This window comes from Panthera leo, chromosome A2, assembly GCF_018350215.1.
Source record: "Panthera leo isolate Ple1 chromosome A2, P.leo_Ple1_pat1.1, whole genome shotgun sequence".
In the NCBI taxonomy this organism is placed as follows: Eukaryota; Metazoa; Chordata; class Mammalia; order Carnivora; family Felidae; genus Panthera; species Panthera leo.
This window is the reverse complement of record NC_056680.1, coordinates 74499160-74526440: the sequence shown is the minus strand read 5'-3', so window position 1 is coordinate 74526440 and position 27281 is coordinate 74499160. Positions and strand designations below refer to the sequence as shown.

The 27281-nt window shown below is 43.6% G+C and overlaps 1 protein-coding gene across 2 annotated transcripts in view; it reads right to left on the bottom strand.

Annotated features, from left to right (window-relative positions):
* Window positions 1-6180: 6180 nt before the first annotated feature.
* Window positions 6181-27281, bottom strand: part of AMPH (amphiphysin) — a 247746-nt gene continuing 226645 nt past the window's right edge. For both annotated transcript variants that reach the window (XM_042914690.1, XM_042914700.1), the window contains 4 exons: window positions 18520-18729; window positions 16200-16430; window positions 13226-13327; window positions 6181-7476 (listed from right to left, as the gene is read on the bottom strand). In XM_042914690.1, coding sequence (XP_042770624.1) covers window positions 7369-7476; window positions 13226-13327; window positions 16200-16430; window positions 18520-18729 — 651 coding nt within the window. In that variant the 3' untranslated portion in view covers window positions 6181-7368. The remainder of the gene's footprint in view (window positions 7477-13225; window positions 13328-16199; window positions 16431-18519; window positions 18730-27281) is intronic.

The window sequence follows — 27281 nt, the reverse complement described above, 5'->3', positions numbered from 1 at the left end:
ATATATATATATATGGATGTATATATAATTTATTTTAAGCTCTACAGAGTAGGGGCCACAAAGAAAATTTCAGAGAGACTGCAGAACTCAAGAATATCTCTCACATACGCATAGAGCACAAGCTATTGTTGAAGAGCAGTCTTTCAGGAAATTGTGCTGGACCTCAGAATGTGTAGAGAGTTTTCCAGCACTTGTGAATTAATAGTTTATTGCCTTTTGTGAGAGATTAATTTTTTAAAGGTCATAACAGTCATCATTGATCCATTAAGTAATATCACATAAGCTTTATTGGACGTCAATGTACATGTTGATTCCTTCCCTGCATAAAGTAGGTGTTATTTATCCCAGTCTGCAGATGAGACAGAGACTTAGGGAGGGTAAGTAACTTACTTGAGATTGCCTAGCTAAGAAAGAGCACAGCAAGAACTTCTAGTCTACCAGGCTCTCGAAGCCTGTGCCTTCAGTAACCTGCTCGTCTTTTTGTGATTAAGGGATTAAATTCTGTCCTCAATGATCTGTCTTTCGATGCAAAAATGTGATCTTGTTATACTTCCCATTTGTTTTCTGTTTTGCACTTCCTGCTTAAAAAATACACTATTTTGAGTGCATTCAGTTACTTACACTGACTTCTAGCACCCCCTGCTGGCCATTTCAGGTATGTCATACGTTATAGTCCTCTGTATTGTTCCTCAGGTAAGGGAAGTGTGTTAACAGCAAAGACAGCATAGTGAGTAAAAGAGCCCGGAAATACAGCAGCAGGAAACCTGTTACCAGTTGTATACTCAGTGTGCTTGGTGATTTTAGGTGTCTTCTTTTTGGAGGTTCCCCTTTTCTCCAGCCTCAAATGAGAGGATTTACCTTAACGTTTATTCATTAATTTTGAAAGACAGAGAGAGAAACCAAGCACATTCTGTGCTGTCAGCACAGACCCTGTCGCGGGGCCCGATCTCGGGAACCATGAGATTGTGACCTGAGATGAAATCAAGAATCAGACGCCTAATCGACTGAGCTGTCCAGGCGTCCCAAGGCAGAATTGTTATATGTTTGGTGTCTTATGTACCTGTGAAAACTACAGAAAATTGCTTGTGAATAATGCATGTTCACCACTCTATAAATGGCATACCATTCTGTGAATGCATGTCTGCCCATCTGTATGTACACCTAGCTCACTGCTCCTCTCTGCTCCCAGCCACTGCGTTGATTCATCCACCGCCAGCGACAGGCACTGCTGCACATACTGGCTGTCACCAGCAAGGCTGGCACCAGCACCTTAGGGTCTCTGCGTGCTGGGAGTCACGCTTCCCTGGGAACATCATCCTGGGGACAATGGTTCCAGGAATCACACATACACATTCTCAATAAATACCCAATGCTATGTTATCCGACACCGAGATTTTTACCAACCTGATGGCCACCAAACAGGATCACATTGTTTCAGCAGGTTATTGCCCTGGGCCGCTGATGAGGAAGCTGAGGGTCTCTGTTTATACCTGGCACCCACTGAGTCTGTCCCTCGGACACTTGGCCGTCCGTGCCCTTTGGGTGCAGCAGAAAGGAGGCCGGTGGCAGAGGCTACAGCACCCAGAGGAGCCAGGCTGCCCACGGCCGGGCCCACTTTTCCTGGCCGTGTGACCGGACCCGGTTCTCATTGCGCTGAACCTCAGCTTCCTCGTCTGCGAAAAGGGAAATCAGCCCACACCTCACAGGTTGGTGAGGATTAAATAATTTAATACACGTGGAACACTTAGGTGAGTGTCTGGCAAATCAAGATCGTTAGTTATTATCATACTTCCTATTAACAGTAATTTATTAATACTACAAATACAAATAAAGAAAATGATAAATTATTAAAATTACTTAAGATCGTAGTAACTAATGTTATTAATCACTTGTTGACTTGAATGAATGTATGTCTTCTGGATATTTCTCCTTTGTGAGTTTTGGTTCATATAAATATCCTCAGCTACTCTATCATGGGTCTAAACTTTATCTAAAGTACTTTTCATTACATAAAATTTCTCTATAATGTGCTCAAACTTCCTTTCAGCCACATACTTTGTGTACTTTGGAGTTTTGTGTACGAAAGCTTTCCCCTCTCCAGTATCACAAAAGAATTCCATCATTTCTTGTGATCTTCAGCTTCAGATTTTTAACTCCATGCTCTGGATTAGCTTTTCTGCACTTCCCTGAACTCATGGACCTCTCAGTCTCTCGTTTATTCGCTCAGTGCACCTGTACACAACATCCATCCTGCAGACTCAGAATGCAGAGGAGGTCGGTAGAGAGTGGCTCAGTTTGTGGAGAGAAGGAAGGGTAACTGTGGGGCTTAGGGCAGAAGAGGAACTAGTGGAGGAGGCGGGACAAGAGGGAAGGGGTGTTGCACCAGGGTGAGCAGTGTAGAGGTGCAGCGGAGGGCAACGTGGCTCAGTGCTGAGCCTCCCCTGAGGGAGCAGAAGACAAGTATTGGTGAAGATGTGGAGGATACTGACAGCCAAGCAGAGACCTGGGGATTAGATGTGAAACGCAGATATTCATCATTAGCACATGCATGTGTGTGTGTGTGTGTGTGTGTGTGTGTGTGTGTGTGTGGAGGAGGAGGAGAGCGAGCGGCACATCTGACATCAGGGTATGGAAGCTAGTCCAGGGCCTGCCTTCAGACTGGGAAGAGGGGAAGCAGGGAGGTGAGGGGGGCAACAAGGATCAAGGTCTTCCTTGGCAGGGATGGGGACCACTCCTACACCGGGTAGCAGGGATGATGGTACAAGCTCGGGACTCAGGGGTTTGTCACCTGGAACATGAAGCCCAGGAGGGGGCGGTTCCGAAGAAAGGGGGAACTCTCAGGGCTGCGATAAGGGGGAATTTTGAAAGAAGTTCACTGATGCAAAGTCTCAGTAATGTGGTTCCCCGTGTGCAGTAACCAACACCTGGCAAGAGCTTGACAAATGTTTAATGAACGAACGCACATGCGGACTTGGCAGCAATAAGACGCTCCAAAGCAAACACTGTCTGGACAGCTGGGACACACACCCACCCATCGAGGATAATGTACCCCGCCCGACACCCCTCTCCAGCACCCACTGCAGCAGGAAGAAAAATTAGTGAAGGTGACAAAGGAACAATCAGGCAAGAAAACAAGAAAATTCCTTTCTTGGGCTTAGAGTTTAGAGAGGCATGGTGGCATCATCAAAAGCTACAGAAATTGCTGGGTGGTCCCTGGCAGGTTTCTGCAGAGCAGAGCACAGGACACAGTTTAATGGTATTTATCCAGGGGGCGGGAGGGTAGAGGGGCATCCGCCAGGTGGCAATGTCTTACAGACAAGGAGCTCCGGCCCTGCACCGGCTTCCCAGGGCTTTCCAGTGTTATCAACATGTGTTCCCCAGAGCTAAGAGTAGCCCCACCCAGTGGGTGTTGGGCCAGGTAAACACACAACTCTGACCGGGCCTACAAGCATGAGACCCCCTGAGTGTTGGACTTGAGCTCCCAGGGGACAGGGAATCTGCTGGATTCTAGGAAACTAAGAGAAGGTTTAGATATCCTTTGAAAGAGCCTCAGGGTACCTGGCCTTCCTCTCAATGTGCACAGATTTAAGGGTGGTGTCTCAGTTAGCATTCAAGCTGAACAAGTCAGCCGAGGCTCCCGTAAGCAATCTTAAAAGAGGATAACCAAGGAGTTGCAAACTTCGTGGCCAGACTATTAGGCTTACTCCAGCACACTTCTTTCGGTTTCTGTGAGCAATGTATCCACCCTTGCTGTGTGCCCTGGGCAGTGCTGCCCTCCAGCAGCCAGGGCTCCTCCCAGGTGGCTCCACGTGCAGGATAATGAGAAAGCAGGTCTGACTGAGGCCCGGGTCAAGGATGAATAGAACCCCGTGGCTGTTCGTTCTCTAGGTCTGCTGCGAGAGTATCGGTCACCGTCTTCTCTACACAGCCACCCCATGTCCAATTGCATTTCTCTGAGTCCTAGGAAGACCATGGCTGTGCCACTGTGCAGGGGAATGAATGCATGATGCTCATGTCCAAGGTCTGGCACGTAGTGTTGGTTAAGACAGTCAGTCGGGTTCCAGGTAAACACCAGAAGGCAGCTTGGGCTCTTCTGGAAGGAGCGGTGGGGTCCCAGCAAGGCAGAGCAGCCTGTGGGTAAGGCTTTGAGGTGTTCAGCCACGTGTCTCGTGTGGCCTCAAGCTCGGAGTTTCAGTTCTCTTTATACTCCCTGATCTCCCACAAGCTTTGCAGTCTCCCAGAGACTCTTTGCTGGGCCATTACCATGGACCGTGGGGTCTTGCTAGGAGTTTTCCAACAGCCTGATCATAGGCTTTGGCATGTGATGAGAGACGGCTCGGCATTCGGGGCCAGCACATGCTTTCCCAGCGGCCCAGGCCATGACCGAGCTACTGGTGGTGTTCGGGGTCCCTCAGAAGCTGTCCCAGCCGTGGCAGGAGTGGCAGGCCACGGCAGAGGCAATGTGACAGCATGGCGCACAGAGCTGTCCCTGTCCCAGGGCCCAGCTACGCTGATACACTATTAAAAATTCAAATCGGGAGAGGGCTCGCTTGGCAATTAGAAACATCACTCAGGTTTAAATGAGCGTCTGTTTGAGGTACTGGTGGGAATGCCAGTTCGGTGTCTGTTTAATAAAGACCACAGGCTTGCTCTATGTGATTCTCTGAAAGGCTCTGGAACTATTCAAAGGTCCAGGTGCCACCGGGTTTGAAAGAGAAATGTGAAAACACAAACAGTGGGCACAAACAGTGGGTAGGGCTTGCTGGGTCAAGGCCATTTGGAGTAAAACACTGCTGCAAATTCACCAACATAGGGCCAGGGGGTGTTCTGAGGGTGCTTTGGTGGTCTCAGAACCGCAGTCAGACTGACAGAGGTGGGAAGAACCTCCATGCTAGGAACCACATGTCCCATAGAAAATCCATTCAGTGGAAAAGAAAATTCACTCCCTATCTGTAAGCGTTTCTGGAGAAGACCACTTTCCCCTGTTTCACCACCCGCCCGCCCCCACCCCCCCCATCCTGTTCACTTTTCAGTGCTTTGGAAAATGGAGGACCTTGAAGATTTCTGGAACAATCCGATCACTTGTATTTGCTGTTGGTATTTTCTTCAAAGGCTCTAAACCAGGATGAAAGGACTCATTAAGCACCTGTCATTTTGGAAGGACTTGTTAAATGCATCTAGGAATGTTACAGGTGTGGGAAGAAACACAGGTGTGTGTCTGAGAAGCTGTGTCCCCCCCCCCCCAGGCTGTGCACCTGCAGAGCCACTAAGAGTGGGGGTGGCGAGCCCAAGGGGGGTCTCAGAGGAACTGCGCCCGAAGAGGCAGCAATTATGTTTCAAGACCACTAGGTGTGTTTTATTATAAGAACTAAAGTTCCAGTCTCCGCTTAAAGTTCCGGGTCCTGCGTACTCCAGTGTCAGGAGTGGCTCTCTAGGATTCATCTTAAGTCATTGCCATTTATGTGAGTTATCAGCTATGCCACCGGGCACGGACTGTTATTTTCTTGCACTAATGTAGCACTCGTGATGAACCAACCTCCCTGCAAATCAGCCGCTGGGAAAATCCTGGCTCCGTAACAGCGATTTCCCTAGTAAGAAACGTGAAGGGAATGCGCTAGGAGAACTGAAACCACACATCAGAAACACCAGATTCGGAAGTCTGATGATGCCTATTCCAGACCAGCCAACATTGCATACAGGATTACGCCAGCAGAAAAGAGTGAATCAAATGAAGGATTTTTGTTTGAAACTCTCTTCTATAAACAATGGCCCAGTGAAATGACTTTTCTATTCCGCGTGATCTCTTTGTACGTCCCTATGAACATGAACATGTCAGAAAGAAAGGTGACCGAAGGATGAGGCTGGCGTGAAAGGAAACTGCTGATGATGAAGGTCGTCAGATTTTCGGTGACACACAGACGGTCACAGCCGGCGCCTCCGAGGGGCCTCTGTCCACAAAGCTGTTATTTGTGCTGTAGTGATTGCTGGGCAGCAGGGACACCGAATGACCAGCAATGACTGGGAGGGAGGGCTCTGGGGAAGGGAGGCGGGCTATGGAGCACAACCCGGAGGAACAAGCGTATTTCCGCACAAATAACAACTCCAACAATACACTATTTCAAGCAGTGCATCCGACTGAAACAAGCTTCCCCAAACAAAGGACTCTGCGGAGGAAGTAGGGTAATTGCTGGAGATTACCAATGGTTTATTTGGAATGACACAGCACTGAAAACATAGTCGTTACACATGATTTGTGGATACAGCATACATCACCTATCTTATTTCGGGACAATCTGGGAAGATGAGTCGCATAAATATAAAGAGTTGGAAATATATAGGAGCTTTTTTTTTTTTTTTTAATATATATATAGTGTTCTTTGGGGGTGGACTTTTATGTCCCATCAGGCAGCCAATCTTAGAAAGGCAGAAGTTAACACTACATAGCTGCTCATCCCAGCTAGCTTACCTCCAGCCACCGCAGCCGGACACCTAGACAATGAGGCTCGGCTTTCTCCAAAGGGACAGCAGCTCTGACATGCTATTTGTCATGGCATCCTGAAAAAATGCACATTACAAAACACAGATACTGTCGACTGTTTTGGCAATGGGATGGCGGGTTTTGCCCGGAGGCAAAACTGCAACTGTAAATGCCAGACAGAGCCAGGGCAATGCATGTATCAATGACACTCGAGAGGCAAAGAGCTCAGATGGAACGAAGGAAAGCAAAAGGCAACTATGTATATGTAGCGTGGCGCTGGGCATACACATAGATCGGGGAGAGATGGGAACTAGCGTGTGTACCTGTGTGTCCTTATACATATACAGAGAGAGAGGTGGTGGGAAAGAACACTGAAAACGTGTGCCAACAGTTTAAACACGGTAAACTTGGGAGAGAGCGAGCACGTGCTCACACCTGTGCAAGGGAACAAGATAATAATCTTGAACTACAGGATAACTCATCACGTCTTCTGCAGGACAGCCGCTCAATACCATACACTTTGCGCAGAGAAATTAAGGTTCTGGTCTGGAGAAAGCTACTGCAGCACTGGTGGGAGGGGATCAAGTACAAGAGTCTCCACAGCTTGGACAAAGCACAAATAAACCTGTTAATCGATAACGTGGGAACCAGTGAGGACCTTATCTGTAATTTACTTTTTTCTCTCACATTTTTTGTGGGTTTTTTTTTTTGTTTTTTTTTTTCTTTTATCTTTTTTTTTTTCTTGCACACATGCTCCATTGATATATCTTTCCAAGCTTTGTCTGGCACCAGCCTGTAAATCATTAAGAGTGTAATAGCAAAAGTGAACGGTTTGGGTTTTCCCCGCGGGTTTAAAAACCCGATAGGCTCTTTCTACAATATTTTTGGCCCTAATCCAGGCGCCGGGTGAAGTTCTCTGGAAAGAGGCCTTTGTAGGTGGCGAGGTCTCTATATTGAAGCCAGTCTGATTCCTTCACTCCCACCAGCCAGCCTGCATCCTGCAAGACAAAGACAGGGCTTTCAAGGTCTAACAAACTACTGGAAAAATCTGCACTGCCAAGAATTAACAAAATAACTTACATGTCTATTTTATTTATTTATTTTGAGAGAGAGAGAGTGCAAATGGGGAAGGGCTGAGAGAGAGACAGAGAGAGAGAGAGAGAGAGAGAGAGAGAGAGAGAGAGAGAATCCCAAGCAGGCTACAGGCTGTCAGCGCACAGCCCGATGTGGGGCCTGAACTCACAAACTGTGAGATCATGACCTGAGCTACAATCAAGAGTTGGATGCTTTACAGACTGAGCCACCCAGGCACCCCCAAAATAATTTGGGGGTTGTGATACTGCACCAGGATGTTACATTATACATAAACCAGTGTCTGAAAGCAGTGGGAAAGCTCATCCCAAATAAGTTATTAGGTTAAAAAAAAAAAAAACAAAAACAAAAAAAAAAACAAGGGGCATCTGAGTGGCTCAGTCGGTTAAGGGGTGGACTCTTGATTTCAGCTCAGGTCATGATCTCACAGTTCATGAGATCTAGCCCCACATCTGGCTCCACACTGACAGTGCTCAGAGCCTGCATCGGATTCTCTCTCTCTCCCTCTCTCTGACCATCCCCCACTCATGCTCACTCTCTCTCAAGATATATAACCTTAAAAAATAATAATAATTATAAACATTTAAAACTATTTATTTTCTGGATCTAGTATAGCTAACTGAAAGTTAATACAAATATTATAATTTTGTATATAGTTAATTGACGTTAATTGGATTACGACAGGAGTTCTTAAGGAAGAGGAAAGGATTAAGAATGATAGCCAGTGCAGAAAGAAAAGCACCATGTACAAACATGTCGTGCACAGGAACATTCTCTATCCTGTGGGTCACAGGGAAGAAATGACTTAAGGACCCAGGTCAGGATATAGTGCTGGCAAAGCCATGGAAGGCCTAGTATCTCATCCTGAACCTGCCTGGAAGGAAGACCTCTGTGCCCCAGCTCACATCATGTGACCCAAATAAACCACCACACATAACGCTTATCAAGTAACCGCTAGATAGGTGTTAACCTGCTATTGCCATTGTGTGTGTTGTTGCTGTGACAGTATCTCATTTTTCGAGTTTATATGAACCACAAAGCAGGTTGTTGTCATGACATGCTTGTTGGAAACATTCCTGTGTTCTTTATAAAGTATTTCTCACAAACATCTGTCTTGTAGGAGTACCATCATGAACAGGAAGACAGTTAGCCGCAGGAAAGTAAAGGGAGCCACTGTGTGTGGCCATTCAGCTCGGGAGACGACAGGTGATTCTGAGGACGAAGGCTGCTGTCTGCCCTTGGCCTATGGCAGATCAGCAGATCCCGGTTGGAAAACGCTGAGTGGAAGGAGCGGCATGAAACCTACAGACCGTATAGTGCAAAACTAGCGGGCAATGACTTGTCTTGATTATGTTAACCAATGCACGAAAGAGATCCCACTTAGGATGAAGGATGGGGAGATTCAATCAGAAGCCACTCTCAATATAGTTCAAGTACATCAGATAAAATGAGGTCTCAAAAATTAAATAAAGAGCCTGAATACATTCCCTCTTGGTGTAATCTGAGGCTATAAATTGATGCTGCTATATAGACAAGCAATATAAGCATTTAGACAGGCCAATTTTCGAAGGTGGGGAAAGAAAAAACCCGAGGAAAAGATGACTCAATAAAATACCTGATAATATCCTAGCGAGGAAGGGAAATGTCCTCTTGAAAATTATGATGTTATATATGTGAAGGGCAAAGTTATACTTAAAGTAAAAGATGATAACTAAATTTTTTCTAAACCTCCAGTAAGCATCTAAAAGGCCATATTTCCCCACACAAGTGTCTATATTTGACTTTATTTACAATGAATGAAAAAATCTAATGGAGCCAAGTAGAGTCATGCATTTTAAAATTGTTTCAATAAAGAACAAAAGTTATGGACTGGTACAAACTCATCATCAAGATGTATGCCAACACGTATACTCTGAAACACAATTTATATAGTGAAGTGAAAAATATTAGCCAATATCAATCTTGAGCCGAAGCAAATCGGGAAAATTAAATTTTAACTGCTTAAAATGTGTGGTGGACGAGACTTACAGTTTTGGTAACGGCCAAATAGCTTGTGTCAGACAGGTGCTTCTGCACAGAACAGTTATAACCACTAGAATAACTATATATTATACAAATCTACATATGTATATGTATACATATTTGCAACTACTTATGTACAGAAATAATAAAATATGTAATATAAAAGTTTATATGATAGGATTATTACAAATCATGGGGTTGACATATATAACAACTATTTGAAGGCACTGGCACCGACCAAAAAAGCAGGCCAAAAATGGAGAATATTTAACCCTTGAAAGTAGGAAATTGCACTGGGTGAGATCTCTGCCGATACAGCACCCCACCCCCACGCCCGAGGATTAGCCTCAGCCTGTGTGACGCAGGGCATTCAAAGGAAGAGTGGAGGGCTTCCAGAGGAACTATATTTCTATGGGGAATATCTTGAAGAGATCAACAGAGGCGGGTTCCCAAGCATGCAGAGAAATTCCCCTGAAATCCTGAGCGGCCCCCACAGGTTGTGAATATACAAGGGGTCCCCCAAGGAGAAAGCAACACAGGGAGGCATAAAAACTGAAGAGAAGTTTCAGCACTGCCCATGGAGGGGAGACAGAGTTTAGAGTTTAAATCCCACCAAGTTAGGAAGCCTGGTGAATCCTTCAGGTTTTCTACTCAAATTTCAGAAGGGCCATTCTCAGAAGTAAAAGATGTCTTAGGACTAAGAGTCCATCCTCAAAGAAAGGCAAAATTGAAACAGACCCACCCTAACAAAGCATAAGACAAACTTCCATGAATTCAAGCTAATTATCCAGTTACCTCCATGTCTGCTAGAGGAAAAAGAAACAAGCTTCAGAGACAGAAAACAGAATCCAGACTCTACAATGTGTCCAGTATCAATAAAAAGAAAAAAAATTGCTGGAGGGGTGCCCGGGTGGCTCAGTTGGTTAAGTATCTGACTTTGGCTCACGTTATGATCTCATGGTTCTCGAGTTTGAGCCTCGCGTCAGTCTCTGTGCTGACAGCCTGCTTCAGATTCTGTGTCTCCCTTTCTCTCTGCCCCTCCCTGTTCATAATCTCTCTCTGTCTCTCTCTTTCAAAAATAAATAAATGTTAAAAAGAAACTTTAAAAAATTACTATATATGAGAAAAAAAAGGAAAATATCCCCTGAAGATAAAAGGCAATCGATAGAAGTGTGTGCTGAGATGGCCTAGCTTTTGGAATTAGCAGTAAGAAGTTAACACAGCTATTATAAAATATGTGCACGTGCTTACACTGAAAGATAGCAATAATGAAAGAATAGATGGGAAATCTCAGGAAGGAAATGGCAACTAAATACAAAACCAACACCAACATTATAGAACTGTGTTAAGTACAGCATCTGAAATGAAAAAGTCACTGGATAAGCTAAACAACAAATTCAAAGTAGCAGAAGAAAAGGTCACTGTACTTGAAGACAAATCAATAGAAATTATCCAACCTGAGTACCAGAAAGAATTACATATTGAACAAAAAAGGACAGTCTTAGACATCAAGAAGTCCAACAGATGTATAATTAGGGACTCCCAAAAAGAGGAGAAAGAGAACGAGGCAGGAGAAGAATTTAAGAAATATTAGCTGAAAGTCTTCCAAATGTAATGGAAAACATCAGGCTACAAATCTAAGCAGCTCAGTGAATCCCAAGCATGAAAACCACAAAACAAATAAAAACAACAAAACAAACAAGCCCTAAGCACATTACATTGAACTGTTGAAAACCAAAGATACAGAGAAATTCTTAAAAGCAGTTAGGGAAAAAGTCACAGTATATATATACCCAGAAACAATGTTAAGCAAATGGCAGCTGATTTCTAGTCATAAATAGCAATAAAACAGAGAACACGGAGCAGTATCTTTAAAAAGTTGAAAGAAAAAAGTCAACTCAAAATTCTTTCTCTTGGGAAAATATCTTTAAAAATGAAGACGAAAGAAAGACATTTTCAGATAAACAGAAACTGAGAGTATATATTGCCAACAGATTAGCCTCATAGGAATTGGTGAAGAAAATTTTTCAGGCAGGGGCACCTGGCTAGCTCAGTCTGTGGAGCATGTGACTCTTGAACTTGGGGTTGTGAGTTCGAACCCCAGGTTGGATGTAGAGATTACTTAAACATAAAATCTTTTTTTTAAAAAAGAAAGAAAAAGAAAAAGTGCACTGAAAAAGAATATTAAAAAAAAGAAGAAAAAGAAAAGAAAACTTTCAGGCAGAAAAGAAGTGAGACTGGATGGAAACTCATCTATTAGAAGAACCAGAAAGAGCAGAGAAAATGGTGAACATGTTGGTAGATGTAAGATTAGCTTTTTACTCTTAATCTTTTTAAAAGATAACTTATGGTTAATGCAAAAAAAAAATTAGCTTAATTATAATGGCTTTTTTAACGATTTTGAGATATGTAGACACTTTTGCCTGATGGTAATTAATGCTTTGCCACTTTTTGCCTTGAAGATTGTATCTGAGGTTTTAACTATTTTATCGATCCTTTCAAACAACTAACTTTTGGATTTATTAGTTTTCTCCATTGTGTGTCTTTTTATTGCATTCATCTGTGAATTTATTTTTATTATTTCTGTCCTTCCCTGTGCTTTGTACTTAATTTGATCTTTTTTATCCTCTTGGGCTGAAAATTTAGAAATTGATGGTCACTAGGAAATATTTTTCTAATTTACACTGTGACTTATGTGGTCCAAGGATTATTCAGAAATATATATATATATATATATATATATATATATATATATATATATATACTTAATATTTAGAGCTTTTAAAGCTCTATTGTTACTATTCATATCTAATTTAATCTTATTATGGTCAAGACTTTGACCCAGCACCTGTTCTATCTTGGAAAGTGTATTATCAAGAGAAAGAACAAAATGTGGGGCTTGGGAAGCCTTGCCCTCTAAAGCAGCAACTTTATTTTGGGGGGGTAAAAGGCTCAGAAACCTCCTTGAGAAGATGATGGAAATTACAGCTCTTCTCTCCAGAAAAACATGTTCAATAGGCACATGTACACATTTTGCATGCTATTTAGGGGTTCACAAATCCTACGAATAAGAACAAAATGGAATTCTTGGCACCTTCACATCAGAACACTATGCTCAAAGGTGATTTTTTTTAAGAGTCTTTTAAAATTGAAGTATAAATACTAGGTAATGCAAACATCATTTAAATGTACAGTTTAGTTTTGACAAATGCATACACACGTGTAATCCACACCCCTATTCAGACAGAAAACATTTCCATCCCTAGAAAGCTCCCCCATGTTCTCTCCTGGCCAATCTCCCCATCCGCAGAGGCAACTACTTTTGAGGGAGATTTTTAGTGCACGTGGATAGGGGCCACATTTCCTAAACACTGGTTTTTCAGAGACAACATCCCTAGAAAGCGGATGCAAAATAAGAAATGGTCATCTATTTGTATCAAAAAGAAACAATATAACACCATCCCCAAAAGAGGTGTCCTAAAAAGCTTCCGTTAGCCATGTCCTGTACTCATAAGCCCTAAGCGCCCTGTAGCACCTCAGGAAATAGAAATGTCTTCAGGAAGTCACTGCGTCCAAGAGACCCTCAGAAAAAAACCAACATAGCCCGTAGGACCTTTCAATTTCACTCTTTACCTGGTCAGCTTCTGAATCTGAGGGGACCACCAATACCACGTCACCCCTTTGTAAGGTAAGTTCATCAGAATTTGCTGCCTCAAAATCGTGCAGTGTTTCCACCTGCAAAAGATTTTAGAAGAATTTACTAATTTTATTTTTTTAACATTTATTTATTTTTGAGAGAGAGAGAGAGAGAGAGAGAGAGAGAGAGAGAGAGAGAGAGAAAGACACAGAGCATGAGCGGGGCAGGGGCAGAGCAAGAGGGAGACACAGAATCCGAAGCAGGCTCCAGGCTCCGAGCTGTCAGCACAGAGCCCAATGAGGGGCTTGAACCCACAGACCGTGAGATCATGACCTGAGCCAAAGTCGGACGCTTAACCAACTGAGTCACCCAGGCGCCCTGAATTTACTAATTTTAAAAAGAAAGGAAGCGTAACATTGAAGTCTCTCAGCCAGATGAGCAGCAGGTACTTGTAGAAGTCTGTCCAACCCGGATAAAAAAGACGGTGATTCTAACATACCTCAAGGGAGAAGACCTCTAAACACAGAAAGAAGTCCTGTTTACTTAAAACATCCAATTCTTGAAGACTGATACTGAGGCAGTTTGGATGTACATTTAGGAACACAATACGTTCTGCAAGAGTTGAAACGTAGTGCTTTTGTTAAATTTCAATTCATCCTATTTTTATTAGAGATTTACATTTTATTATCACTAATGCTTTATTATTGTTCGTTTTTAAACTTGAACTAAAAATGCCTAGTTGGAAGTGCCTCTAACTTCACTTCTGTCATGTAATTAAGGATTGGAAAAATCATCACTTCCCATGTTATATGGGAAGTACTATTTAATTAAACGCAGGGATCAGTTCCTGTATAAACTTCCTTCCCTAGCTTACCTTTGAAACCATGCCAATCTGTTTCTTTTCTTTCATTTTTTTTTTTTAACTGAAACATAGGGGCACCTGGGTGGCTCAGTTGGTTAAGTGTCTGGCTTCAGCTCAGATCATGACCTCATAGTTTGTGGGTTTGAGCCCCGCGTTGGGCTCTGTGCTGACAGCCCAGAGCCTGGAACCTGCTTCGGATTCTGTGTCTCCCTCTCTCTCTGCCCCTCCCCCGCTCACTCTCTGTCTCTCAAAAATAAATAAAAACATTAAACCAAAACTGAAATCTATTTGGGGTGCCTGACTGGCTCAGTCGGAAGACCATGTGACTCTTGAGCTTGGGGTCATGAGTTTGAGCCCCAAAGTGGGTGTAAAGATTACTTAAGTAAATAAGTAGAATTTAAAAATTGAAATATAATCATAAATGAATAAATAAACGTTGAAATATATTTGACAAGTAATATTATGCAAATTCAAGGTGTACAACATGCTAATTTGACACATTTATATACCCTAATATGATGCCACTGTAACACCTCTATCATGTTGTGTAATTACCATTTCTTTCTACTGGTTGGAATAATTAAGATCTAGTCTCTGAGCAAGTTTGATGATTATAATACAATATTGTTGTCTGTATTCACCATGCTGTGCATTAGATCTCTAGGGCTTAGCTTCTACTCATTGGAAGTTTATACCCTTAAACAACACCTGTCCTCTCTCCCTACCCCCTCTCTTTCCCCTTTTTTGGAAAGACTTATTCAAAATTTGATTATAAAAAAATTTTTAAAAAACAAAGTAGAAAGAAGAGTATAATGACCCACATACTCCTCACCAGCTTGAACAACTATTCAGTCATGGACGGGTGTATTTCTCCCATGTCCCTCCCCTTAGCCCTACCCCCCTGAGGTTAAGGGATTGGCTGTACTCTGCATACAGAATGATAAAATGTCAGAGCTGGACATGAGGATTTTATTCTCAAAGCCACTTTGCTGCTGAGAATGAGAAGCACAGAGAGAGGAGTGATGTTCCTCGGGCCACTGCAGTTAGTGAGGGGAGTGGGGGTGGCCCCAGGGAGGCTGGCCTTGCAGGGAATCCGCCTCCTTGACTTCCTGTGCTCTGCTTACCACACAGCGGACACCCGCCCTCACTAACCACACGTTTAATTGTTCCTCTGTGTGATTCATTCATAAATCCATTCCACCCGCCCCGGCCCCATCTGAGGTAGCAAGGGGACAGGTCTCTAATGAGCAGAGAGAGAAAAAAAAGATGACTAGGGGCACCTGGGTGGCTCAGTTCGTTAAGTGTCCAACTTTGGCTCAGGTCATGATCTCACAGCTCATGGGTTCGAGCCCCGCATCTGTGCCGTTAGGACAGAACCCACTTTGGATCCTGTCTCCCTCTCTCTCTGCCCCTCCCCTGCTTGCATGCACACTCTCTCTCAAGAACAAACATTTAAAAAAAGAAAAAAGAGGACTATTCCTCTCCACTCCCACCCTGACAAACACACTTAAATTTAACATTTGTGAAAGAAAAAGAGCTGAGTTTTGAAACGTAAATTCATATTATGGAACTGAAAATTCCCACCCATATTCTATTAAGGAGGATTAACTGCCTTTGGCACATAGCTTAAGCCAGTGTTTTCAGGTATTTACCGAAAACAGGTTTTGGGTAAGGCCCCTTCCCTTTCTGAAAGCTCTAAGTAGCCATTTTTTTTTCAAAAAATTTTAAATGCTTATTCACTTTCTAAAAGATGGAGAGACAGAGTGTTAGTGGGGAAGAGGCAGAGAGAGAGGGAGACACAGAACCGGAAGCAGGCTCCAGGCTCTGAGCTGTCAGCGCAGAGCCTGATATGGGGCTGGAACTCACGAACTGCGAGATCGTGACCTGAGCCGAAGTCGGACACTTAACCAACTGAGCCACCCAGGCGCCCCTCCAAGTAGCTATTTGATGGTGTCTCCGAACATAACCTTCATCCCATTGATTTGAACCTTTCTTCCCTCCAGTGCAGAAAAAGAATACATATTGCAAAAGGCAAAAGTAAACAGCCGAAAATCAAAGTTTCCAGCAAAAGGGCCTCAAAGCAGAGGAAGGACAACTGGCCACCAGACCTTGTAGAGGAAGCCGGGAGGCACTTCCTGAGACAACTGGCTTGCGGCTGGAGCAGAAGGCACGGGCTGGGAGTCCTCACCCGCCCTGGGCTCTGCGGCCAGCTCTGGGGGCTCGCTGGTGGAAGCCGCGGCCATGGGGGTCTCCTTGGTCTCTGCCACCTCAGCTGCTTCGTGTTCTTCCCCTTCGTTGTTGGAGGCGGGCTCTATAACGACTGAAGGGATGACCTTCTCCTGCGGGAAGAAAAATGTGATGGTGCCGAGCAGAGGCTGGGAGCGAAGAAAAGACTTGTGCACTGCTTCTATCCCTGGCATACCCTCCATGGCTCCCACTTTCCCCACATCCTCTATTCAACAAAGTGCCCGCTGTTCCCCAAAACTGGCCCAAACCTTGCAGGACCTTCCTCCTGACATGGCCTCCTTTCTATCTCTCCTGAGACAGAAACCCTTGGCAGGATTGATTTCTGGACCCCTGAGCAGTCAGGCAGTTTGCTAAGAAGTGGGGTTTCTGTGGAAATTGGGAAGGGGGTAGGAGACTGCAGGGAGGGAAGGGGGTCATGTCAGGGCGGGGAGACAATCCTGAAAGAGAATGTAGTAGGGTTCCAGGAATAGCCTCGTTTTTGCCATGGTCCACTCTTGTCCCACTGAATACTAACACTGTTTTTTTTTTTTTTTAATGTTTGTTTATTTATTTTGAGAGAGGGAGGAGGGGCAGAGAGAGAGAGGGAGAGGGAGAATTCCAAGCAGGGTTCTGCACCATCAACGTGGAGCCCAATGTGGCGCTCGAACCCACAAACTGTGAGATCATGACCTGAACTGAAACCAAGAGCTGGACGCTCAAGCTACTGAGCCACCCGGTGCCCCCTAACACTGTTTGGAGGGGACATATAACCTCCTGTGATCCCTTTTCTCCCAGGGTCCCGCGGGACTCCTGAACAGCCTGCAACCATATTGCAGTTTGGAGAAAATCTGCCTCTGCTTTGCTAGTTGATTATCGTCAGAGCCCACACTGCAGTTACAGTTGGAGGGCGCTAATTCCCCCCCCCCCCCACCACCACTCCGAGGACTCTACTCTCCAGGGGTAAAGCACCAGAGGATCAAGACCCCCCTTGTATTTTGCAACAAAGATGAGCAAGAAGAGGAATTTGACTAGCATAATGGAAGTCTTGGAGATGTTTACTGCCTTTCCGGTCAAGTTCTACATTCCCTCCGATATCAGTGGGTGCTCCCGTTATTTTGGGAGAAATAGCCCAGTTATTATTTGGAGAAAAGAATACACTCTTTCAACAAGTGTAACCATGGAATACAAACACACTTCTGGCACTGTGACAAGAAAACCCGGTGAACAAATGGAACGTATTTTGAGGCATTTCTCCAGATACCAGTACTCCCCGCTGTTTTTCTAGCGGGATCAAAGGGATCACTTGATTTCAAGCTTTGAGTAACCCTGGAGAAGATTCGGGACAGATTTCTCCTGAGTAAACTGATCAGGACAAAGGAAAGCAGAACACTGACAGCCCTTTTCACTGTTACCTCCTGGAATCTAGAAGAACCAAATGTGGGGTTTAGAAGACCTTCCCCCCCCTCCCCGCCCCCATTGTGAAATATGGATTTGTTGACTTTGAACACTTCTCTGAAGAAGCCAAGACCTGAGGCCAATCGGGCAAGTTCATGTATGTATTTAATGACCTGCTGTCTTTTGTCCTTTTGAATGTGCAAATGAGGGGCGGGGGTTGGTGAAAGGAGCCTAATGGTGAATTTGGGGGCACTCTAATAATAAAAATAATCCCTACATACTACTAAGAATGAATATGATTTAACTACTAATGTTGGGTTCTCACTGGGTGCCTGCCACCGGGCTAAGCGCTCACTGTACAGCCATTTTCTCACGTAATCCATGCCACAGCCCCATTATTCTGTCATATTCTCTCCCTCCTCCCTCCACCTCACTTTTTCATGGTCTATGCTTCCTTCTTTTTCTCTGTCACCAGGGGGGTCTGCGTGAATCTCACAATGCTGACATCGAGAGAATGCCAGGACCATTCTTTCTGAGAAGCTTATATATATACATATATAAATATATAGATAACAACAAAAATATAAATAACACATATAAAATGAATTTAAAATTTTAAACATATATGAAGTTATATGATGATATATATCATATAGTAACGTAGATAAAATTCTATTTTGTAACGTGGGGCACCACACAATGGCCACAGACCTATTCTGCACCCAAAGTGGAGATCAGCACTCCCCAGGAAACAGTATTTCAACTGGCACCACCTGCCCAGAGCCTCCATTTCACTGGGACACTCACCTGAGGTGCTGCTACTTCGGACTCTTCGGGTTGAGATCTGTCACCATCCATGGCCTGTGCGGTATCTGCGTCGGTCCGGGCCTCCTCTACACCTGCTCCTTCCCCAGTGGGAAGAGCTGCCTTCTCCATCTCTGCCTCCTCCACCGGGGCCTCCTCAGCAGCCGAAACCAAGGTGGCAACAGTCACATCAGCATCCGTCCCAGGCACGACCTGCAAACCGGGAACCGGACAGGTTGTGTCTGTACCTCCATGGGACTCAACAAGAGTCAGACTCGGCCCTTCCACTTCCATCCCCTCTCCTGAGGCTCATCGGATGTCGAAGTTCTCTGTGACGTACCGAAGCCCAGGATTCAGGCATGGTGGGGCCCGCCCTCCGTCCATCAGAGCTGACCTCTCTTCCATGGGAACAAAAGGCACGGCACAGGGAAGAACGGCCAATGGTAGTGTAATGGCACTGTTGGGTGCCGATGGTGGGTACACTTACAGTGAGCAGAGCAGAACGCACAGACTTGTCAAATCACTACGCTGTACACATGAAACTAAAGTAACCTGCTGTGTCATCTACACTTCACTTTAAAAAAACGGAAAATGACGACCCTTCTTCCTGAGCCCCCAATGATGCCACATTCCTCAGCTTCCCTTGCACTTCAGGATGGCAAATAGAATTTGAATGAACGTGATGTATGTCATTCCTGAGACATGGCTTTTAAGGGTGGGTGGTCCCCTTCCCAAGGTATTTCTATTTTTGTTGCCTGAAAGTGGATGGTGGCAAAGCCCTAGAAGATATCTGAGTCACAAAATGGAAGGGGACCGACCCCAAAACCTGGATCAGGGAAGAAAGCTACATTAAGAAAAGCATCCTCACCATGCAAAGTCAGAATTTAGAAAAACTGCATTTCAGTATAAACTCTAAAATCTTCGTGGGGAAGGTCCCAGAAGCTAAATCGCAATCGTGAAAAAAATATATTGGGGAGTTTTCTCAATGGGACTTCCTGGGAATGAAGGGGAAAAAAATTTTGTTATAAAATATGCATTGTAATCAAAAATCAAATCAAATTTGGGGTCCTTTAATATGAGAAGTCAACTAGAAAAGAAGTTAAAAAATTTCTTTTGGGAGGGCTGGATGGCTCAGTCAGTTAAGCTTCTGACTTCAGCTCAGGTCACGATCTCATGGTTCATGAGTTCGAGCCCCGCATAGGGCTCTGTTCTGACAGTTTAGACTGGAACCTGCTTTGGATTCTGTGTCTCCCTCTCTCTCTGCTCCTTCCCTGCTCACACTCTCTCCCTCAAAAATAAATAAACATTAAAAAAAATTTGTTTCTAAGGTTGGACATAGTCAAAGAAGAGCTTTAAGTAGCATTTAAAACTTGCAAAAATTAAATAAAATGCAATCAGAAGTTTTATTTTTGAACAGATTGGTTATAGAGCTCACATCTAAGACTCTAACATCAGTTTGGCAGGCCTGATTTGCAAAGTCCAAATCAGAAAAGACTGAGGAAGAAGAATATTCAATTGATCTTATATAATACACCCAAGACACATATTTCAAAAAAGTGATCTGCTGTGATCAGCATTAGCTGTTCCTCTTCTCTACTGAATAAATTCCAACCAGCTTGTCCCGTTAGGTTAGGAAAGTTCTAGTGTTGCTGATATTGACTGCCACACCCAGAACAGGAAATGGACAGTGCAGAGCAGGCATCAGAAGTAGAAGATGGAGAATGTGAGCCACAGATCTAATATCAGAGCAGCACAGTTTAAATTTTTTTTTAATTTTATTCATTTCTGAAAGAGAGAGCGCAAGCAGGGGAGGGGCAGAGGGAGAGGGAGACACAGAATCCAAAGCAGGCTCCAGGCTCCGAGCTGTCAGCACAGAGCCCCACGCAGGGCTTGAACCCACAGACTGTGAGATTGTGACCTGACCTGAAGTCAGATGCTCAGCTGATTGAGCCACCCAGGTGCCCCCAGGGCAGCACATTAAAAAACAAAACAAGGGGCGCCTGGGTGGCTCAGTCGGTTCAGCGTCCTACTTCAGCTCAGGTCATGATCTCGTGGTCCGTGAGGGCTGTGAGTTCTAGCCCCGCGTCGGGCTCTGTGCTGACAGCTCAGAGCCTGGAGCCTGTTTCAGATTCTGTGTCTCCCTCTCTCTGACCCTCCCCTGTTCATGCTCTGTCTCTCTCTGTCTCAAAAATAAATAAATGTTAAAAAAAAAATTAAAAAACAAAACAAAACAAAGAACCCTTCTTCTGACTCAAATTTATAGGTAACAGATGAAAGAAAACCAACCCACCACAGAATGCATTTGTCTACAACATAATATTGTGCTTTCGGGATGAAAAACAGTGCTAACAGCTATCCTATTTGTTACATGGCCAAGTATTACTCATATTCTTAGAAATTTACTTGCCTCCCTTATAGGAATTTGGCTCTCCACACAGTGTGCAGTGATCCAACTTGTAGTCACAAACCATGACGTACCATTTCCTTCTTTTTTTTTTCCCTACCCCATCTTGAAAGTACTGGGTTCAGAAAAGTAATGCTTATATGAATGGTAACACATTCATTTACAGCAAATTTATCTGTGAACAATTATTGAAGTGGGGATTCAGACTCTGGTGAATGACGGAACATTCCCCTAAATACAAAGTTTGTTCAAAAATTTAAAAGAACTGCATTTCTTGTTTTAAGTGAACACGTCTTTGTGTGCATGTATCGTTGCTGTTGTCAGGGGAGTGATAATCAGCACATAAATCTGCAGGGCATCTTCATTCCAAGAACAATGAACAATTATTCATAGCTTTGCCATTGAAGAAATCAACGGGCTGTCTCCAGGATCCTAAGGACTTCCTGGCAAAGTTTCTTCCACATCGGAAACGATATATAAAGACAGTGTGCATACAGTGGACTTTCAGACTCAAATGTAGAAAGCATGTGGTGTTACCATAATTCTGAGTTACTTACGCTTTCCATCTGCTTGAAAACTCACACCTATGGAGTGAGTATCTCCCTACTGTTCAACGGCATCAAACCAGGTGGACTGTGTATCATGCAGATGGTACACACACATGCACACATACACACAGTCACAGATCAAAAGGCAACCATTGTGTTGTTGAACAGGCTACCCCTCCCAATGATTATGCACAAATCCTTCCATCCATATATGTGCCAAGCACAAACCACTAGGGATTGGATTTTACTCTCAACTGAACTGATGTATGTCCAGAAGAGAATATATTTCTGTGAAGTCTTAATGGTGCTATCAAAAATAACTTAACTCTCTCCATACAAAAAGAATGTTAATCAGGAGTCCCTGATTTATCTCTAGTGCTCTAAAGAGCTATCAGGTTGATCATACCAGATCTTACGACTGCAAGATATACCTGGCAGTATGTTATCACCTTGCCTTTGCTAAATAATTTAAACAGCTGTCATTGGCTGGATGTGACTGAGACCTTGACAGTGTGGCTGCTGTGATTCTAGCCACCAGCAGGTGGAGGCCAAGGGCAATGTCTGTCCCCAGCTCGGATGTTTTGCTGATCTCAAAGGAGCAAATACCCCAGTTTCCACCGGTCAGCAATTTACCTGATCTGTCACGTACACGAAAAGGGGGGGGGGGGGGGGGGCGGGGAGGGCAGAATGATGGCCAACACAAATCACCAAAAGATTTAAATTAAAAATGTTAGTAAAGGCGAAGTGCCAAGGAAACGGACACTTTGACTACAGATAAATAAATAAGACATTAAAACAATTCTAAATGAACTACTTGGAAGAGGGCAGAAATTAACACGCTCCCATTCTTCTCTCGAGTCCATTAGCAATGAATTCCCATTTCTCTAGCTAAACATAACACTTAGATTTTACAGACCTTAAGACTATTTCAGAAACATAGGAAGACTGTCTGCTACCTGTCTTCCTTCCTTTCTGCCTCCAGAACTGGCTCTGAAAATCAAGAATGCCCAATCCTCCTTTTATGTCTGGAATCTGTTCCACATTTTCTGTTCTTACCAAAATATCTCCAATGCATATTTACTGACTGTAATAACAGAACAACATAAACGTACACTGGAAAACAGAACTCCATTTGCTCAGACTAGGTGTGAGCTCCAGATAATATCAGAGACAGATTGAAAAAGTGATTTTCGGTGACAGAGTTATCCCTCTTTTTGTTATTATTTTTATGGGTTCCAATTTGTTAGCTATTTGTAGATTCAGAAATGGGAAACATTTTCTGGACTCTGCTTACTTACTACTAGAGATGTTACAACTGCTAGGAAACACCACAATGATTAATGACTGCTATCTGTTGTTTGTTTGTTTTTTTAAGTGTCATCGGGGAGACCAGAGGACTGAAACTAGTGAAAGTATTTCAAGCCTATGACAGTCAATGTTGTTAAATTTTTCTTGTCCCCGCAAATGTTAAGGGAAACACCATTATCTTAACTTCTGCCCCAAACGTACTATCTGTGTGGCACCTGGGGGGCTCAGTTAAGTGTCTGACTTCAGCTCAGGTCATGATCTCACAGCTCGTGGGTTCGAGCCCTGCGTCGGGCCCTGTGCTGACAGCTCAGAGCCTGGAGCCTGTTTCCGATTCTTTGTCTCCCTTTCTCTGCCCCTCCCCTGATCACATTGTCTCTCTTTCTCTCAAATATAAATAATCATTAAAGAAAACCTGTACTATCTGGTGGCCAAATAGATTTATGGTGGGAAACGGCTCATGCAAAGAGATATAAAAAAGTTCTCCCTGCCCTCGGGAACATGTTGACTGTACCCAACAGGCCCACTGAAGCAAAGGCATCCTGACTAGTGGCAATTTGCACATGCATCACAAAAACCACAAGCACCAGGAGGGGCTCTCACTTTATCACACCACGCAGATCTTACTGCTGGAGCTTCTGCCTCAACAATCTCTTTGATGGAAAGCATTTTGGTCCTGGCATTCGTGCCAAAGCACTTCCAAACACCTGTTAGCAAAGCTTCCGGAAGTGGAATGCAATGAATTCAATGCAGCAATGGGGTGTGTCTCCCACAAAGCAGGGAAACACAACAGGATGATGGAAACCAGCCAACCCCTCCAGGAGATGGCGCCCGGAAAGCAGGTCCACAGGGACCCAGATTCCAGACAAGAGTAGTGATTGGCTGCACAATAATTTGCAATCTTGTGTAATTTATTGATTTATTTTGTTTACTCATTGTTTGTTTTCTTGGCAATGTTAGCTCTGAGCAATGGCGGAAAAGCCAGCAAGGTCTGAGGACTACCCTAGAATGAAATTCCATACGTACGTATTGGCTAGGCTATTTTAACTGAAAATAGGCATTTCTCTGATAAAAAAAATAATGGATACCATGGGTTTAAAAACAATAGAAGAAATAACATTTCACATATTGATTTTTACTCATTTTCTGTGCTTAGAGGGGCTTTATTGTCTGTTTTACAACACACAGATTATGTTTCTTAGAAAAATTGTATCAATGGTTATATAATTTGTACTTTATTTTTTCTTTTTCTTTTTAATGATTATTTGAGAGAGAGAGAGAGAGAGAGAGAGAGAGAGAGGCAGAGAGAGAGAGAGAGAGAGGGAGACACAGAATCTGAAGTAGGCTCCAGGCTCTGACCCACAAGCACAGAGCCCGATGTGGGGCTCGAACTCATGACCCCTGAGATCATGACCTAAGCTGAAGTTGGACACTTCACCAGCTGAGCCACCCAGGCGCCCCTATTGTTTTTTCCTATTTAGCAATTTATTTAACAGTTTTGTCGTTGAACACTAGTTGCTTTCTACTTTAAATATTATACTAATACTCTGAGAAAGGTCTTTGTTTATAACCATATTTATAGCAATTGCTTAGACGACACAGGTAAATAGTTTCAATACTCGACCATAATCCCTTTATTCATTTATGATGTCTTTATTGAGTTCTGTTTTTGAATTTTTGCCCAGCACTTTACTAGGGTAACAGTCAATATGGAGAAAATAAAAAGAATCATACACTGAACATCCAAGTGCCTACTACCTGGGACTTTCAATCCACATGTTACATTTGCTTTATTCTGTCTGTCCAGGCTGACTGAGTCATCTTTCAGTCTATCACAATGTTTTCCAGGAAATTCTATGGTGACTCTGTAGCCCTTACATATTTGATACTATCTTTCTGCTGCTTCCATATGTGACCAACTATACTGTATTGGGGTTAAATAGCTACAATGTGATTTTTTTGTGTTCAAAATCTGCATGTTGGTATAATAGTTCCTGAACTTTAGTGCTGGGAAGGGCAAGTCCAAGGCCTGCCTGGTTGTTCTTTGGTAGCACATCCCCCCCACGCCCCCATCCCTGCCCATGTGAAATGCTTGCAGAACTTTCTTCCAAGCTCTGAATTTAAAACTCTGAAAGAATACATTCAGATGTTAGGCTCTCATCAATAGTGCATTTTTGTTGGTGATTTCTTGTGATCTGCACGCAGCAATTCCTTCAACTAGAAAAATGAGGAAATTTTCAGCTCAAGCCTGTCTTCTGTTGTGCTGGCTGGTGCTGCATCTGCCTTTTTTTTTTCCTTTTAATGTTTGGGGGGGGGGGGCATTAGCGGGGGCGGGGCAGCAAGAAAGGGAGCCACAGAATTGGAACAGGCTCCAGGCTCTAAGCTGTCAGCACAGAGCCCGACGCGGGGCTCAAACCCACAAATGGTGAGATCATGACCTGAACCAAAGTCGGACACTCAACTGACGGAGCCACCCAGGCGCCCCAGCAACTACTCCTTTCTTTAAGGTGAACAGTTATCCGTGAATCCTTTCCTCAGTCTTTGACTCCTACATCTATTACCTTTGCTTATGATTTCCCTCTTTGTGTCAGGAGAGCTCCCCCTATCTGTCTATCTGTCCTATCACAAAACCCATTCTCTACATTATGGCTTCTGGTCTTCACCACTTCTGCAAATTTTAATTCTAATATTACATTTCCTCCCCTTAAAACTGTTTCTTACATCATCTGCCTCATAAGCAATTCCCTTTTTATCTCAATGCGGTTACCTTATCACCACCTCTCTCATTTTTTGTTTCACGTAAGGAAGGACATCTTGGATTTTGCTGACAAAAAATGTTGGTAATTTTATCTTGTTCTCTAAAGATAATTTATTTTTTTTTTAATTTTTTTTTTAACGTTTATTTATCTTTGAGACAGAGAGAGACAGAGCATGAACGGGGGAGGGTCAGAGAGAGAGGGAGACACAGAATCAGAAGCAGGCTCCGGGCTCTGAGCAGTCAGCACAGAGCCCGACGCGGGGCTCGAACTCCCGGACCGCGAGATCGTGACCTGAGCCGAAGTCAGACGCTTAACCGACTGAGCCACCCAGGCGCCCCTCTAAAGATAATTTAAACTCTGTATCCATTAGGCAATGTTTTCCTCCTTTTGGGTTGCTCTCTCTACAGCCATTTTAAAAATGTGTTGACTTGTTTTATTATATAAAATTAGGGGAGATCTCTCTAGGCCTGATCAGTAGACACAGGACCATCTTCTTGGCTCCTTTTATTCCCCCATCTGGAGATGTCCTTTCCAGAACAGGAGCTGGGGAAGGATGCATCAAGTGTCTACACAAAGCATCTGTCATGAATGCCTCCGTATGTGTCAAAGGACAAACTGCTATGAGAGAAGCAGCAGACCCAGAATGACCTTGATGCTTCGGAAAGATGCTCCCACCCCACGGGGGGCTGGATGCCAACTGCGTTCTGCCCAGATTGGATGAATGAAACGATCACATACTTATTCATGCCAGGCTTCGTTATCATACTTTAACGATCTGTTTAATCCTCGGTTTGTGCAAAGTCCTCTGGTCTTGGCTAATACTTTCAGAATACAGCACCACTGATACTTTGACTTTCTTTGTATACTTAAGTGTAAAGGGCATTAAAATGAAAACAAACAAACAAACAAAAAGCCCAACCCTGGTAATAGTGAAGCTGATGTAAGTTTGTGATTTTTTTTTTAATGTTTTCAGGTGTCTCATTTAATTTTCAGTTATGTGCTCCTGGGATGCATTTCATTTTCATTAAAATACTCCTGGGGTAAGTAACACAAATGGTAACTAAAGAATGTAAGAAATGTACTGTATATTGTTAATTTGGTTAAAGGACATTTTATACCAGAGTCAGAGAGTAGCCATCTTCTGGATACTTGCTCTTGGAAGAGGCACTTGGCCCAAAAGGTCACTGAATTCTAGGCTTGCCAATTTACCCCAAATGTGAAGAGTAAGAATTCTGATCCACAGGCAGACTTCTGCTTGACAGGTTCAACGTATGCACATCCCACAGCCTGTGGGGAAACTGACCTTTACTGTGATTCTAGAGTTTTCTAGGCGTTACACCCCTGGTTTTTCACATTTATTGCACATTTATGTGCCCAACATCCCAATTAGGTATCATTCCCATTTTCTACACAAGTCAACGAATACTTAGAGGTAAAGCAACTCACCCTATCAGTAAACCAGGAGCAACACAGTTTGTCTAAGTCTACATTCCGTGTTTTGTCACACCATCCCGAATCCCAGAAGACAATGCACCACTCCAGAGTTCTGTAGTCATCCTGAGATGTAGAACATCCCCATGGACTCACTGCTTCCTACTGACAACTAAGCAAGTGATGCTTGGTGAAGAATGTGAGTGCATTTTCACAAACTCTAATGCATTCACCTGTTGTCTTGGAATGCCATTCTTTATAGTGAGATTTGTAGATTATAAATAAAATCTTTATCCACATACATGCACTATTTATGGG